Below are 17,707 nucleotides of genomic sequence, written 5' to 3'. Positions count from 1 at the left end.
AAATCAGCCGGGCATGGTGGTGGGTGCCTGTAGTCCCAGCTACTCAGGAGGCTGAGGCAGAAGAATGGCGTGAACCTGGGAGGCGGAGCTTGCAGTGAGCCGAGATCGTGCCACCGTACTCCAGCCTGGGTGACAGAGCGAGACTCTGTCTCAAAAAAAAAAAAAAAAATTTGGCTATGTTCTTTATTTCCAAGAGAGGGTCAGCTCCGGACTCATTAATAACCGACTCTGTGAGGTCTCGCCCGCCGGAGAAAGGCCTGCTGCCACACAGCCGCACGACGCACCCACAGCTGCAACGTGAACAGACCCCCGGCACCCAGTGCACTGACCTTCTCCTGGTAGAGCTTGTGCAGCCAGGCCGAGCACCTGTCATCGTCTTCAGGGATGTCTTCCAGTGGGATCCTCCTGCAAAGGCAGAGAGCAGCTAGCAGGGGGGAGGTGACACCCACCCCGCAACGTATACTTTCCAGTAACGGTGCTGCCATTTTTTGTTTTTATCTAGGTAGCCTAAATAATGTGGAAGTGAAGAGAGTAATGCAAGTGATCGAAAGAAGGGGCGTTCCACATCCACACTGGAGAAACACAGGCCAAAATGCAATTATGACCCATGAAGGAACAACCCAGGGTCCAATTCAATAGCACAGACAGATGCTGTCAGAACAGGGGACACTTGCCTCATTCCATCTTCCCTCCCAACTCACAAAAAGGCCCCCAAAACCTGATATTTGCCTCTTCCAAAGAGGACAACACTGCCTCAGTTTCCACATGAGACAATCCAATATACACAGAATTGATGCATCAGAGACAAGATCCTAGTAATTTCTTCTTAGTCAAGTAACTGACTTACTGGTAATGGCAGATTATCTCCCATCAAATGATTCCTGTGGCCTCTTGGTTAGCCTTGAGGCAGACTTTTTCTGCAAAGGTTTTGACAAGTCAGTGATGTGGATGGTGGGGAATTAAAGTTCTCCCAGATGCAAGTAGCCAGGGCATCTTCCCCAGGCTCCATGGCTCGGACAGGGATCCAGAGTCACCGTACACTAGCGATAGCTCGGAGACTTGGGTGGCTGTGGGGACTGGTGCTGGCAAGGGCTTGCTACTCGATCATTTACAAAAAGCCCATACTGAACACGGGGAGGAGTCACTCTGCCACCTTTGCCGTTCCTACTTGTTCTCAGGTTGTTAGCTCTTGTGATTTCAAGGGATGTTCATTTATACTCAATTTTGTCCCTGTCAAAGTCTGCATCTGGCTTGATTTCCCAGGTCATTTCACTCCCTTCTGTGGCCTAAGAATATCTTAGTAAGAAGATTTTAGAGCTTATCTATCACACTAGAGTCTGTTAAGAGAATAAACGATGGGATTCCATCTTATAACAGATTATAGTGAGCGACTTCCTTTTCAAGGCAGTATTGTACAGAGGTAAGTTTTTCACATAATTAGAACTTACCCCATAAGCTCCTCCGGAAATATCCTTTCACCTTTTCTGTTCCTACGCACACTGTACTTCTGTGAATCCTCTACTTCTTTGCTCTTTGATCTACTCTGCTTTGGAAATGAGATCTCTCGAGTCTGCATAATATTTCTTTATTTGGATAGTGGGAATGTAGTGAGTTTTGCCCTTTTCAACAACTTGACATTATCGCCCTTGATATTTCAGTGCTTTGTACTGACGTGTATTCAGAAAAATGCCTCCATCATTTTTAATGGGCAGCGACGACAAAAAGATGTGTGTTGAACAGCATCAATGCTAACCTTCCTCTGGGGTCAAGTGTGTCATCTGGCTTCAGTGAGTGAACGCGCCAGTATCATTTTGGTGCTGATTCTCACACATGCTTTGGAGAGTTGCAGCTACCTGAGAGGTGAAATAATCTTCTACATGTCTTGGGGTTTTCCCAAATAACTGAGCCCAGCTGGTCACTGAGTGGAGCTCCTGCCAGCCGTCAGCGAACATGGGGAATAAAACCTCACTTAACTTCTAGAAGGTCTAAAGGTCTCCTTCAGGCAAGTGGGTGATTCTCCTGCCTTCATATGCCACAGAACTGAGTCACAGGGCAGACTCTCGCCTGCACCATCAGACAAGAAGTCAGTGATGATGTCAATGCTGTCCTATTTTGATGGGAAAGCCAGAGTCATTTTTAGATCAGAAGCTACTTAACTTTGGCCGCCAGTCCACCAAAACATCTCCCAGGAAAGCGGGGACATTTGGTGTGGCCTGGTGGGAAGGTAGGGCCCCTGGATTTTCATGGGGCTGTTTGTAATACGGCTTCTGTAAGGTCTTGAATCACAAGGTTATACGCCCCTGGATTAGTTCTCCATTGGTGGGCATTTCAGATTCTCTTCATTAGCATTCAGAGAAGGTGACCCACAGCACAACAAACCAGTCCGGTCCCTGACCCCTGTCACTCTGGGGTTTAATGTGTGAATTGCCATTGTGTTTACTATCTGCTGCACCTTCCAATTCTGTTTCCCACTGAAACAGAGGTGTTCGGCCCATTCTGTGAGCAAGGAAGGAGAACTAGTTTGACTAATATGTTCTAGAAGTGTCTTCAATAAAATCACTAATAGCCTGGAACATAACACATAAGTAAGACACTGCAAAAGACTTTTGCATTTGTGTCTAGACCGCCTTATATAAATACACATCTGTGTGTATTCCATATAGCAGACCCATCGCTCAAGGAAAGTGTCAATAACATATTCTCGTCACACCAACACCAAAATAATTATAAAATATGGCCTTCCATTTGTTCAACCTGAGCTCTCTGAAATGGAAGATTACAGAGGATCCGGAAGGAGCTGGGATGGAAGGAGATTTCAGCAGATCATTCTCAATAGTAGGATATGTCAAGTTCAATGCAAAACAGACTGCAAAGGAGTCAGTGTGACCCAGGGATCCCTGGAAGAAAGTCTCTAGGTCATTTGTGATGTGTTTACTTTGAAACGGGCACTGTCTTTTCTGGAAAGGAAACCGTTCGACTTACCTAACATACAAATCTGCATGGTATTTCTTTCCGTTTAGGACTCCCAGCAGTGTTGGATTTTCATTATTTCTGAAATTGAGTGTACAGTCATATACAGCTGAAACTATAAAAAATAAAACAAATACAAAGCAGTATATAGCGTGTGAACCCAATTTTGTTCTGTAGATACACACATTGGAAGACAATAATCAAATGGCTAACTGCTTATCTAGAAATGGTGTGGTCGGATTTTTCTTTTTCTATATGGTCCACATGTTCTACACTGAATGTGTATTATCTTTTGTAATCATAAAATCCCACTAGAACTCAGTAATAGAAAACAGGGTCATTGCTGAAGCCAGGTCACTTTTTCTATTTATTTATTTATGTTTTTGGAGACGGAGTCTCACTCTGTCACCCAGGCTGGAGTGCAGTGGTGCAATCTTGGCTCACTATAACCTCTGCCTCCTGGGTTCAAACAATTCTCCTGCCTCAGCCTCCCAAGTAGCTGGGGTTACAGGCACCACCACTACGCTCAGCTAATTTTTGTATTTTTAGTAGAGACGGGGTTTCACCATGTTGGTCAGACTGGTCTTGAACTCCTGACCTCAAGTGATCTGCCCGCCTCAGCCTCCCAAAATGCTGGGATCACAGTGAGCCACTGTGCCCAGCCCAGATTGAGCCACTGTGCCTAGCCCAGATCACTTTTAAAGCAGTACTGCAAAGTCAGGTCTAGAGGTGCCACAACAATGACTTGTAACTTTCTAATGTGCCCAGCCTATCATTTCCGTCAAGAAACACCGAAATTTAAACAAGTGTGGATGATAAGAAAAATTATTCCAAAGGAAACTAAGGAAGTGTCTCAGTTACAGCAGCATAACCATTCTGTGAGCATTATTTTCCCCTAGAAAAATAAGACAGCTACAAATTATCCTAGGATACTGATGAGAAACTCCTTAAGGAATTGGATCGTACTCAGTTGAAGCTTCTTGGATCAAGGGATGAAAGAATATAGGAAGGAACGAGTGAGGGAACAGAGGAGATAAATGCACAGTGGAAACTGGCCACTTGCTGAAGTGTAAGAGCACCAGACAGTAGGAGCAACAGGTGGGAACCCCAGCAGCTGTCACCTTTTCCCACCGGTGGGATCTTCTCTTGGGCAGCTGGGGCTAGGTCTTGTCCTGGAGAAGGGAGCCTCTGTCACACAGTTGCTGAGATGACAGAGGCCAGGCACTTACTGCAGGGCCCAGCACATGGTTTGTGTTCAATAAACGATGAGCCAGCTACTTCACTGGGAGCTTTACATGCGTGCATTAATAACAGGAGTGGGAGAATGGCAGGAAGGAGGAAAGGCACTTGGTTTGCTTGGGAATATGCAGAACCAAGATTCAAAAACAATAAATCACCATCTGTTTTCTTCTACCTGCTGCCTGACCACCGTGCGGGGTCTGCAGGTCCACTGTCTGTGCCAGCGGGCAGGGGTCCTCCTGATGGCCTGCAGGAGAGCCTGGGAGCAGGGCCCGGAGTGCCCGAGACCACTCGCCCCCGCCTTAGGGCTGAAGGCGGGACTGTTCTCCTGAGCCCTCCTGAGGAGAGCTGCCTGGTCAGGGCTGCTGGGAGAGAACCTGGATGCTTATCACATTCCTCAGGCATTTTAAAGCATAAACGGGTATCTACAGGAACAGCGGATCAGGCTGTGTGGACCATGACTGTAGTGTCCTAGGGCTTCCCAGTAAGAAGGGGCCACAGAGCTCACATAGTTCAGTGGTTTTGATACCTCCTTTCCTCTGACCCGCTCACACAGGGGCCCATGAAGACAACAGAAGAGGCTGACTCTGGTTAAGCAAAGGAGGGGAGAACCCCCGGGTTCCCCAAAGAGCCGCCTAAAAATCAGTGACCTGTACAACTGTCTCATTTTCCAGAGGAAAACCTCAAAAAAAGCATCTTGAAAGGAGAGCCAGCCTGATTCTAACTGCAAGGCGCATCGGAAGGAGTGACAGCTGCGACTGCCGGCCCCCACCAGCCAGGAGCAAATCCCAGCTCACCAGGTACTGGCTGAGTCACACTGCACCCGCTCCTTAACTTCTCTGAGCCCCAACGTCCTTATCTGTGAGCTGAAAGCAAAAAGAAAAAGGAATCTACCTTCCTGAGTCCTGTGAGGACATCCTACATGTACGGTGCGTACAGGGCCTGGCATGTCAGATGCGCCCGAGACCGGTGGTGGCTATTATTGGAGAGAGCCTTGTTAACTCCGTGATGAACAGTATAGAGCTGGACGGCCTTGCGAGGCAAAACTGAGGCAAAGCTCAGTCAGGGAGCCGCGCTGGTCCAACCCAGAGGGGACGGATCAGGATGGGGACACGTAGCCCTGCAAGCTGGGCAACCCCACCAGGGGCAGAAGGTGAGGTGTGTAGTGGGAGGCAGAGGGCCCCGAACAACAGCAGCCTTTGATCAAATGTTTATCATGTGCCAGGTGGGATGCTGAGCTCTTTATCCAGCGTTTCTCATTTAATCCTCTTTGCAACCCTAACAGATTTTACAGAACTCAGAGCAGACTTAGGACCAGAGAGGTAAGGTCACTTGCCCAGAGTCACACAGCTGGTCAGCAGAGGAAAGAGGATTCAGTGAGGCCTCCTGATCAGGGAGCCCCCAGGGTCTTGGCGCTGCTGGACAGTGCAGAGTGCAGCAGCCTGGGAGGTGGAGCAGGGGTCGAGCAATGGGAGCATCCTTGGCCCTGGGGCCCAGGGTTGGTGTGGAGGCAGGGACTGCAGGGGGCAGCCTAATTCTGACCCTTGGGCTGAGCCCAGAGCAAAAGACACATGTAGGCAGCTGGTGCCCCTCTGTGCCACCGACCTTCTAAGAGGCTGGGCAGAGGGGAAGGAGCTTGGAGGCGGCTGGCCTGGTGGGCCCTCAGTTCTGCAGGCCCAAGTTTGCTGCTGAGACTCCAGAGCCTGCTTTTCTCTCTTCTCTCTGGGAGTAAGAGCTGCTGCCAGGATGTTGTGGGGATTGAAGGTGACACTGTGTGTGGCGTGCACAGCATTGTGCCAATAGAGGTCATCAAGGAACGCTGGTGACCAGGAGAAGGGGGGATGAGGAAGCAAGGGAAGAATGTGGGGGAGAAGAAACTGGTTAACAGGGCTAAGGGCAGGGCAGGCACACAGAGGGGAGAGGGGGCCAGGGGCACAGCCCGCCTGGCCTGGGTTCCTGCAGCCCCAGAAGGAAGCGGGGCTGGCGCTGGCCTGGGTACGCGGGGGTATGTTACACAGGCAGCAGAAGCCAGCAGGCAGTGCTGCCCGGGGCCTGAAACCACCGCTTCAGCGACTGGGTCACCTGGGGACTTTTAGAGGTACCGATTCACCAACCCTGTTGCTCCAGAGGTCCTATAGGGGGTCGGTCAGGGCTGGAGAAACCAAGGGGCCCCTGATGCAGGCCCGGGGAGGAATTCGGGGCCCCCCCTCTTTGCCTCAGAAGGAGGAGAGGAGACAAGAGGATAAGGCGGAGGAAGGCAGCAGTGTGGGGCCGGAAGCCGCATTCGGCTGGGCTCTAGCTCCCTCCAGGAAGGAACCAGCTTCACCTGAGTGCTTTGCCTGGGAAGGAGCACAGGAAGCTGCCCCCGGGCCTGCAGCCCAGGGAAAGGGCCAAGGGACTGCGGGGGTGTGGGGAGGCCGGCTGCGCAGAAGGCGACAGAGGGTGTTTCTAACTGGAGACAGAAGGGTCAAAAAGAAGACAAAAGCATGACGAGAGGCCAGAGGCAAGTTGTTGCTATTTCCTTCTTATCAATGGCCATTGAGGGTTCCAGACTCCGAGGTCAGCTGCGACAGACCACAAGGTCAGAGTTCAGCTGATGCCAATGGGTGGGCAAGAAATGACCCTAAACCCAACTGTGCTGTCTTGGGCGTGCAGGCCTGGACCCAGGTTACCCGATGGGCCATCCAGGCACCCAGCACATTTGCACAGCAGAGGGCAGTGCTGGCCCGGGCACCCCAGGAAGGGCAGGCACAGGCCCACCCCAGGTGCCAGCCAGGGGTGCAGGGGCCATTTGTCCTTGGTTCCCAGTCCCAGAGACCAGACTTGAGCAGCCACTCTGAGCTCCTAGCGTCAGCCGGGAAGTGCTGGCCGGAAGCAAGCTCTGCCCATCTGGAGCTGGCGCTTGTCTTCCTCGCTGCCGCGGGGAGGCCCAGGGCCACGCACTCTTCCTTACCTACATTTCTCAAGCTCCTCACGGTGATGGCGAAGCCCTTGGTTCGTGGCAACAGGTGGTGCTTGAGGCGAGGCAGCCCCTTGGCCCGGGCCACTTGCATGCTGATCTCATGTTTCTTCTCCGTGAACCGCGTGCCCTCACAGTGGATCAGGAACTGAAGGAAGGAGGCAGGAGTCACACACAGCCCCACAGTCACACGCGGCCCCAGGGTCACACACAGTCCTGGGGTCATGCACAGCCCCAGGCTCACATGCGGCCCTACAGTCACACACAGCCACACGATCACACACGGCCCCAGGGTCACACACAGCCCTGGGGTCACACACAGCCCTGAGGTCACACACAGCCCTGAGGTCACACACAGCCCTGGGGTCACACACAGCCCTACGGCCACACACAGCCCTGGGGTGACACACAGCCCTGGGGTCACACACAGCCCTACGGCCACACACAGCCCTGGGGTCACACACAGCCCTGGGGTGACACACAGCCCTGGGGTCACACACAGCCCTACGGTCACACACAGCCCTGGGGTCACACACAGCCCTACGGTCACACACGGCCCTGGGGTCACACACGGCCCTACGGCCACACACATCCCTGGGGTGACACACAGCCCTGGGGTCACACACAGTCCTGGGGTCACACACAGCCCTACGGTCACACACGGCCCAGGGGTCACACACATCCCTACAGTCACACATAGCCCTGGGGTCACACACAGCCCTACAGTCACACACAGCCCTACGGTCACACACAGCCCTGGGGTCACACACAGCCCTATGGTCACACACAGCCCTGGGGTCTCACACAGCCCTACGGTCACACACAGCCCTGGGGTCATATATATGTGGCCCCATGGTCACACACGGCCCCATGGTCACATATAGCCCTGGGGTCACACACAGTCCCACAGTCACGTGTCCTGTGGAAGTCACACGGGGGTCCCATGGTCACAGTCCTGCAGGAGCCCTTGGGACACAGCTGCTCTGGTTGCCTACGTACAAAATATTTCTCAGGGTAGTCCCGGAGGTGCTGCAAACTGGTGGCAACCGTCTTGCGATCCTGCTCCCACTTGCGCGAACAGAAGACCATCTCGGTGAAGTACCACATCCAGCCGATAATTGGAACGTAGGCCAGCTCTTTCTTGGCCAGGACCTTGGAGCCCTGAAACAGAGGAAGGAGCCCAGGTGCCCATGAAGGAGACATCAAAGCCACCTCCCGGGGCTGTTGGAGACTGAAGTAGAAAAAGAGGAGGGGACATTCACACCAGACGCCTCGGGCCAGTCCCAGAACACATGTTGTCGAGGCCATGGACCCTGATGCCCTCCCCACCCTTCAGCTAGAGGTCCAGGCTGTGCTCACCCTGCCAGTGTGGGGGCAGGAGGCAAGGGGACGCTGGTTCTCAGCGCGGACAGCGGAGTCAAGAAGGCAACAGCAAGCAGTCGTGGATATTCAGGGTCCTGACAATGCTCCCACCACCATCCAGAGGGTTTCTAGGTGATCACCACCATACACTCGCTAAGCCTGCCGTGCAGCTGTGTGACACTAATTTATGTACCTCTTTTCTACAGATCTCATTGAGTTTTGTGATATTACAAAATATAGTAATTCTTGATCGCCAAAAATGTCAAATGCTAGAAAATGTAGCATTCCTGGGCGTGAGGTTAACATCCTTCTTGTACAGTTGCTGGTCAAAGATTCATTTGAATCCGATTTTTCCGAGACAGCTCGACCTACTCTGCCGAGCTCTGCAGTTGAGGCAAACGGGCGTCTCCGCTCACAGAGCAGGCTGCGGAGCCCAGTGGGCTCTCCGGGCACAGCTGGTCCGAGCTGGAAGTAAAACCCAGACCAGGAGACGTGCTCGGTGCCCTCCACACCCGCTGCCAGCATGTCCTTGAGGCTGAGACGGGGCAGAAGCACCTGCCAGAGACCCTCTTGAGGCTGACGCAGGTGCGCGAGCGAGGCCCCAACAGGTCCCCTCTGAGGATTCTCAGGGCAGTCCTGGGTCCCCAGGGCTTGGTGTGGCCCTCCCCAGCCAGGCGTCCACTACATCAGACCCCTACACTGAGGAAGACCAGGGCTTCAGTGGGGTGGACGGGGCAGCGAGACACAAAAACTGCTTTTTATCTGATGGATGTTTATCTTTTCAACTTAATTTTGGAACTGGCCAAGATGCTCCTTGATCAATGGGTCGATGACTGAGCCAGGGATGTGAGCCATCAGGGCAGCCCAAAACCTAGGATGCGCACAGCGCGGAGAGCCCCGGCTTCAACACAGCCCTCTCTCCTCTACTCCCCATTACACTCATGCCTCTCCACAGCTCCGGCACGGGGTCAGTAAGCCGTGTCCCCCAACCTACTGGCAGAACAAAAGAAGGTCTAAACAGCCAACTGCTCCCTACTTTAAAAACACAAGACACTTCTTCCCTCGCTTGGAGTAGAAAAGGCAGATACCTTGCAAGTTTAGCATCTCCATTTTCTGATGGAGTTGGTTTTTCACACAAGTCCAACATGCAGATTCTGTCCAAGAGAACTTAGCCATGAAATCGGACTCCGGGACCATTCCCGTGGGTGGGTGACTGAACTCGCCGGTGCGGGTGTGAGGGCTTACTGTGTGCTGTGCCCATGATATTTTTTAAAATTATATTTACCTGAACTCATTCCAAACATGCGACAATCTGAAGGAGCTGTGAACGACAATTGGTTCTGCAGCCAGAAGGGGGCCGCAGACTAAAGCAGCAGCTGTTGGCCCTGGGAAGGTGAGTGGTCCCTTGCAGCCAATCATGGCTTCTGCCGGGGAAAAGCACTCTCAGGGGTATTTCCTGTCCACAATGCTATAGTGGGTCCTAGTGGTTGGCCTCTGATGATCTGCTGCTAAATGGAAACGATAACTTTGACGGTGATGCGGGTATCTAGACCCACAGATGGTCACCTGAGACGGGAGTCTCTATTTCCATCCCTGTTAGATCACCAAAAGCTGTTTAGATGCCCCACAGTAGATGCGTCCCGTGGATTATGGTGTGTACCATATCTTGTACAACACTACAGAGGAGTCAGCAAGCAGCTGCCCTCGGGACAAGCTGGCTCCTCTGCTGCTTCTGTAAGTGACGTCCTGTGGCCACACACCCTCTTGCTCATGTGCCTCTTGTCTGCAGCTGCCTTCACGCTACACACAGGAGTGTTTTGTGACAGACACGCTCTGATCCACAGAGCCTAAACTATTCATTCTCTGGCCCATTCCAGATAACATTTGCAAACCCCTGATTTAGAGCCACTAAAACTTGCTTTCTATGAGTGTGTAATGGCTAGGCAATTGTTTATTGTAAAATACTAAATTTTTAAAAGATCTGGAACAAAGGTGAGTCTATAGCATGATTATAACTTTATGAAAAAAAGTAAAGCAGAGAAAAATAACAGTAGTTGTTGCTGGACAGTCATTTATAAGTGACTTTTATTTTGTTAGATTTTCCAGTTTTTTATTATAAACGTATTTCACAGTATTCCTGTAACAATGTCATTTTTAAGAAGGGGTTGACATCAGCGTGCTTTCACCACCTGCTTTGGGAACATAACTGAGGTTCTGTCTGGGTCAGAAACAGTTTTGGCTTTTTTGTTGTTTTGTTTGTTTGTTTGTTTTCTTTTTAGACGGAGTTTTGCTCTTGTCACCCAGGCTGGAGTGCAGTGGTGCAATCTTGGCTCACTGCAACCTCAGCCTCCCGGGTTCAAGTGATTCTCCTGTCTCAGCTTCCTGAGTAGCTGGTATTACAGGTGCCTGCCACCACACCTGGCTAATTTCAGTATTTTTTGTAGAGACGGGGTTTTACCATGTTGGCCAGGCTAGTCTCTAACTCCTGACCTCAGGTGATCCGCCTGCCTCGGCCTCCTAAAGTGCTGGGATTACAGGTGTTTCTGATGATCAAAAGGAACAGAAGAGAAATACCTTTCTTTATACTGACTTAATCCATCTTTCAGCCTTAAAATTTTGAATGTTATCAATACGCCTAGTTTTGATGTTAATTATGTTTGGTAAGAAACATGTTAAAATATTAAGGTAGAAGCTTTTATGTCTTCAGACTGAAGAAATGTCACTCAATACCCTTTCCCTGGCAGGGCTGCATAAAAGAAAAGCTCTGCAATGAGACAGTCCTGTTTCTAACCAGGCTCTACCACGACCCGGCTGTGTGACTGTGCTCAAGACACCCAACCTTCCTGAGCTCCTGTTTCCCCTCTGTGTGACGAGGAAGACAACACATATCCCCTGGTGTCCCTGTAAAGACTGAATGATGTATGGAAACATCTACAAAAGCACAGAGTTCAGACTCTGAACTCTGACACGGGCGTTGAATAACTCGTAGCTATTATAGTCATCACAGAGCAAGCAGTGTCTGAACACCTCCTTATTCAACCCATTTTCTAAGCCATGCTGTAGCGTCACAGTAACAACAATAGATTACATTTATTTAAGCGCAACTGAAGAGTCCCCGTGCACAGAGAGTTGCCCAAGTTAACTCACTTATGACAAACAGACTAGAAACTACTATTAAGACATACAGACAGTTCCCCAGGAAAAAGGTGCAATAGGCTAAAACTGTCATGGCTTTCCCAGGCCACTCAGAGGCTTCCATGTGTGATGCCAACAGCTTTCAGAGAGAGTGTACAAGAAAATATACCAATTTCACCAATGCTGGATTTATTTCGGAGGCCCACCTGAAAGGATTTACTGATGAGTTAGATTTATCAATAGATCTGTCTAGATACAAGCATATTTGGACAATCTAAAATTTTCAGATGGAGTAACCCACTATGGAGAGAGAGAGTGAAAAGGAGAATTGTCTTAGGGTAGCTGCTTGGGGCTAATCTACTTGGCCCATCCTGAGGACCCTCACAGCCAGCCCAGGACCTGGTCTGCAACTCTGGCAAGTGGGCCAGCCCTTGCAGAGACCCTGGGCATTGGGAAGAGCTGATGCAGAGAGGGCCTGAGACCCGGTACTCCGACCCTGACTTTCAGAAGCTCCACAGCCTCTGGGGTGAAAAGGGATCGGAAGGAGGCCATTCTAGTTAGGGTTTTCTCCAAAATGGCTATTCACCAAGGCTTCAGATGAAGATTCCAAACCCCGGTGCTGCATGCAGTATGGCTGGGAGCAGCAGGGTGTCCTGCTCCTGCATGGCCTCCACCCCCACTAACACCAGCAAGGAACCCCTCAGGGGCTGAGGCTCTGTGGCCAGCTTTGTTTGCAAACGTCCAGTCATTGCTGAAGGTTTCCCAGTAGGGTTACCAGTTAGTCAAATGAGCCAAGGTCATTTATTTCTACTAAATATAAAAACTGAGGTCTCTTAAGTGGAACTTCGAAAACAGGTGAGATGTTCCTTAACAATAAAGCAGGCTCAACAGCCTGCCTTTGAGTCCTTTGACTGTTTTCTTAACTACCAGCTGGAGACACTGTAGCAAATGTTTCAGTTCCCTGGAGCCCCAGACAAGCCATCCAGCCCTATCGCTCCAGAGTCCTTCTGAGTCCCACATAGCACAGCCTCCATTCTAATGTATGGTGCGTAAGCTCATCGAATTGGAATCTTCAACCCGAGGCTGCTCTGTCTGTGCAAAGGTATTGATTAAGAAGCTCCCTATGCCAGGCACTCTGCAGGTGCTGAGAACACAATGCTGGTTAGGATTACCTTGGCCTTGAGGTGCCCACAGTCTAGAGGGAAGGGAGAAGCAGAAAGTTTCGGTTTCTGTGTTCCATTTCTGCCACTAAACTCTGCCAGTAAGTTGTTGTACAGACCCCTTCTGACAAGAAAGGTGTGCGCAAGAGAGGATGGTATGGGCCTGGAATCTCCGAAACCTGCCCCAAGTTACAACAAAATGCAGAAAAGACTGGAGCTCAAAATAATGAACCAGTTTCTGTGCACGCATGCATGTATGTGTGTATGTTCATCAAAAGGTGAGAGACTCCATTTTTTTTTTTTAAGACGAAGTTTCACTCTTGTTGCCCAAGCTGGAGTACAATGGCGCGATCTCAGCTCACTACAATCTCTGCCTCCTTCAAGCGATTCTCCTGCCTCAGCCTCCTAAGTGGCTGGGATTACAGGCGGCCGCCACCATGCCTGACTTGGTTAATTTTCTGTATTTTCAGTAGAGCCACGGGGTTTCACCATGTTGGCTAGTCTGCCCTTGAACTCCTGACCTTCAGGTGATCCACCCACCTCGGCCTCCCAAAGTGCTGGGATTACAGGTGTGAGCCACCATACCCAGCCTTTTTTTTTTTTTTTTTTTTTCTGAGATGGAGTCTTGCTTTGTTGCCCAGGCTGGAGTGCAGTGGTGCAATCTCAGCTCACTGCAACCTCCACCTCCCGGCTTCAAGCGATTCTCCCGCCTCAGCCTCTGGAGTAGCTGGGATTACAGGCGCCCACCACCACACCCAGCTAATTTTTTTGTTTGTTTGTTTTGTATTTTTAGTAGAGACAAAGTTTCATCATGTTGGCCAGGCTGGTCTCGAACTCCTGACCTCAGGTGATCCACCCACCTTGGCCTCCCAAAGTGCTAGGATTATAGACTCCATTCTTGCCAACTGCGGTAGCACAAGTGTGCCTGGCCTTGCTCACACTGCATTCCTTTCTCTTGCTTTCTGCCTTCTCTGATGCTGAGAGGAAAATGGTGTAGACCTTACACTGCCAGAAAATTCTCAAGAGAGTCTCAAAACAAAATGAACGCTGTTCCACAATTAGTCACAGCCGCAGGGGAAATGCATACAGCAAACACGAAATGAAAGCACTCTCTAAGAATTCACCTCAGGCTGGAATTAGAGACTTATCCTCTATCCATGTGGGGCAGAGTACATGGGGCTCTTGCACTCCTGATTGGCCTCCTCCAGCCAACCTCACCCCGTTTACCAGGCCCCAAACTATTCTGGGTTTGACAGGTATGCAGATGTGCGGAGAGAAGAGCACCATTCGGAGGACGAACATGGAGGCTTGAACCAGCAGGATACCGATCACTCCTGGCTCTGCTTTGAGGGGCCGTGGTCACGGCTGTCAGGACACAAAGATGGGAGAGGAGCTCCCTGCACAAAGCCCTTGTCCACCCTGCCTGGACACAGGTCCTCATGGCCCCTTCCCAGTTTCTCTTCTGAACGGGCAGCCCAGCCCTTGTGGGTTGGCGTTAGCCCTGCAGATGGGAAACAGAGCAGAAGCAGTACAGGGGCAGGTGGGAAAACAGGATGTCCCCAGGACAGAACGTAATAGGAGCGACTGGCCTTGCCCAGCACTCTGTAGCCAATAGGTGCTTGCTGAACAGTTGCAGGAAGCACAGGCGGACGGGGCATCAGAGGACACTACACGCACAGCAGGTGGGAGTGAGAAAGGGGGCGGTTCATAGGATGATACTGAGTCGGTGTACAGCAGATAGCACAGGCTGTGACCGTTTACTGAGGCTGCGCACAGAGGAGGAAGAAGCCCCGTGCTTTAAGCAACCCTGGCTTTATGATTGGTGGGATCAGACTCTGGCTTGTTAAAGACACTGCCAGAGGATCCTGGTCAACAAAGAAGACCCCGGTGTGTCCATTGTGGGACTGGACTTTTACAGGCGAGCATGCGCTACCACCTCCAGGATGGTAGTCGGTATGAACCCACAGTGCAGCCATAGTCCCATGAGCTGCCCACTACTTGCCCTGGCCAGCGGTTCACCTGGCTACCTCGGTCATCACCATTACCGGGTTCCTCATCCATGTGATTCCAGATCCCAGCACACCTGCCAAACGAGTGAATGGTAAGAGGCAGAGGGTGGCATCCCTGCCCACTCCTGCTGCCTGCACAGCTGAGGATGAACTCGCATGATGGCGGGAAGCAGAGGGCATCTGCCATACACTCAGGTGATGCCAGCGGTGAGGAGGGTGAAGACCACCCTACAGAGCTGACAAAACCATGGCGGTGGGCGTATCTGCCCAAAACACTCCTCCATATGTGGAAACTTCTAACTTCTCTTCAGCCAAAGGGCACTTGAGAAGCGCACATGTGAAGCAGCTGGGGTAAAGGCGGGTGAAACAATGCTCTGCTGCATGAACATGGTCTCCTGGAGAAACCACACACAATCAACACTCGCTGGACACGGATTTTGAAGGTATATCAACTGCTATCGTTGTCACCATCGAAAATCCTTCTGTTTAAAGAGGCAGTACAGGGCTTCATGGGCACCCTCACACGCAGGCCCTCTGCCTAGTAGGGATAATGCCACTCTCCCCCTCTCACCTTTCTCTGTGCAAAGAAATGCAATGCTGCTATTTTTCATTTGTTTTATTTATTGATTTATGTTTATAGAGACGGGGATCTCACGATGCTGCCCAGACTGGTCTCGAACTTCTGGCTTCAAGCCATCCTCCCATCTTGGCCTTCCAAACCACTGGAATTACAGGCGTGGGCCACTGTGCCAGGCCAGAAATGCAACATTTCGATCTGTGTTCAGGCCCAGCTGTATTACATGTTTACTAAGAGGGCAAGGGAAGGTCTCAGACCAAACGTCATGTCACCATGGGGTGGGGCCGCCGAGGGGCCCTGTGATCCTGGCCTCCTGGCATCCATGCCCCTGTGCCCCCCACCCTCCATCCCTGAGGCATGGGCTGTGCTTACTGATCCACTTCCAACAAACAGTCTGGATAGAAGGGACGGGAGGTCTCTCCCGGGCCCCGGTTACAGAAGCTTCGTGGCTCCTGCCCGGGTGCCCACTCACTCTCTCTTGCATGGCTCACCCTCAGGGGTGCAGTTGCCATATTCCGGGAAGCCCTGTGTTTTAAAACAAGCCTGTGTGGCGAGGGATGGAGGCCGGGCAAATCCATGAGCAAGCTTGGAGGCAGATCACACACAGGCCCCTCCTGAGAGGCGCTGCCAGGTCCCCCGCTCAGCTGCACCTGGATTCCCGACCACACAGGCAGGGGATCTTTATGACACGCTTGTTGTTTTAAGCCGCTATGTTTTGGGTCTCATCACGCTGCCATGGATAACTAACCCACATGGCTTCTTTAAGCATCTGAAGACAAATATCCCAGTTGGCCCGGCAGATAAATATTGCTAATATAATAATAGCTACCTCTCATGGCGTGCTTGCCAGGGCCTGGCGCTGCCCGGAGACTGAACGATCATGCTCTTATGTAACTAGCCGGGGCCTGCTAAGGGAAAACAATAAGCAAACGGGGACGTGAAGCCTCAGGAACCTGACCTGCGCTTGCACACCACGGTTTGTCGGGCACCTTAGTGACCTGTGCCCCAGCTGACCGCGTGTCACTCTCACCTCCAGAGGGGAAAGGTTCAGCGTGTGACTCCAAGATCAACCAAAGCCTTCGGAGCCCTGGCACACGCCAGGAAGCGCCGGCTCCCAGGAGAACCAGAGCCTCTGGGGACAGGCACTGCAGTGAGCAGTGGCCACATGGGATCTTGAGTACATTTAAAAGGTTGAAAGCCTCTTTGTTAAAAAGACAATTCCGTTACTTTCCCCCAAAAGACCAATTTTACATTTAAAAATGCCACTTTCACGAATTTCTGCAAATTTCATTGACTTCAATTTAAACTCATTTCCTCTTGGGCTGTGATAGGTGAGGATGAAATATGCCTGGTCAGGAACCTTCTTCTGTTCCTTTCTTCTTTAAAAAGCAAATTCCACAGACTCCAGAAGGATCTCAACATCATGTGTTATTTAAGAAAAAACAGAGAGATGAATGAGGTTTTTCTTTTTTTTTTTTTCTGAAGGTCATTGAAGATAAAAGATGCTGCTGAACAATGAATATAAGGCAATGCTGTTCCTTACCCCTTCCAGGGTGGCAGAGATGAGAATCAGCCATCTCAGCCACCATCACGTGTCCACCTGGGCCACAGCTCTCCAGTAGCTGGCAAAGCTGTTCCCTGTGATGTGGGGAGCGGGTTCCCTGAGAGGGTACAGGCTGGCCAGCGCCTGCCCCACTCTGTCCTCTCCCGGTGCCTGCTCTGTGTAGCACCTTGCTTTGTGAGAATGTGCACAGCAACGGCACTGGCTGTTTCTGTGGTGTCTGGAGAAGAGAGGCCTCAGGGCTTAGGGAAGCGTTTTAGCAAGAATCCAGAAACCCCAAGGCCCCCACTGAGCAAGGCTCCCAAACTTCCGGCTAGAACAGAAGAGGCACTGCCCTGGCCCCAGGCTCCCAGACCTGCCTATTTCACCTGTAAGTGGAGTCCCCAAAGCCTCTAATCCTAAGCATAGTTTCCACCATCAGTGGCAGGGCGCAGACCCCCTGACACACAGCATTAGTTGTTTGGGTGTTGATAGTAATGAGTGAAGTCCTATAAATACAGTATCCTATAAAAACAGTATCACTGACGAAATTAAGGGTGGAGAGGTGTGGTCCCTAGGCTGCAGGTGGGATGGGCGCGCTGTTGACTTGCTTTCCGGCATCAGCGCTCCCACCCTTATGCTCAGAGTTGTAAAGTGATCACGGATTCAGAAGCCTTTGGGAGTAAAACCCTAAATGGTGCTGAGATTAAATTCTCACTCCACGAAAGTCTCCTCCTGTCTCTGGGCTATGTCCCC

At 51.2% G+C, this 17,707-nt stretch overlaps 1 protein-coding gene across 1 annotated transcript in view; it reads right to left on the bottom strand.

The window, feature by feature from the left end:
- The window catches only part of AGPAT4 (1-acylglycerol-3-phosphate O-acyltransferase 4), a 142,182-nt gene that overhangs the window by 16,204 nt on the left and 108,271 nt on the right, over positions 1-17,707 (bottom strand). The window contains exons 4-7 of the mRNA XM_025383628.1: positions 8,168-8,329; positions 7,163-7,316; positions 2,983-3,085; positions 330-405 (exon numbers count right to left, since the gene is read on the bottom strand). Of these exons, the coding sequence (XP_025239413.1) occupies positions 330-405; positions 2,983-3,085; positions 7,163-7,316; positions 8,168-8,329 (495 nt within the window). The remainder of the gene's footprint in view (positions 1-329; positions 406-2,982; positions 3,086-7,162; positions 7,317-8,167; positions 8,330-17,707) is intronic.

The sequence above is a fragment of the Theropithecus gelada genome, chromosome 4, assembly GCF_003255815.1.
Source record: "Theropithecus gelada isolate Dixy chromosome 4, Tgel_1.0, whole genome shotgun sequence".
Classification (NCBI taxonomy): Eukaryota; Metazoa; Chordata; class Mammalia; order Primates; family Cercopithecidae; genus Theropithecus; species Theropithecus gelada.
This window is presented reverse-complemented; position numbering and strand designations above follow the sequence as displayed.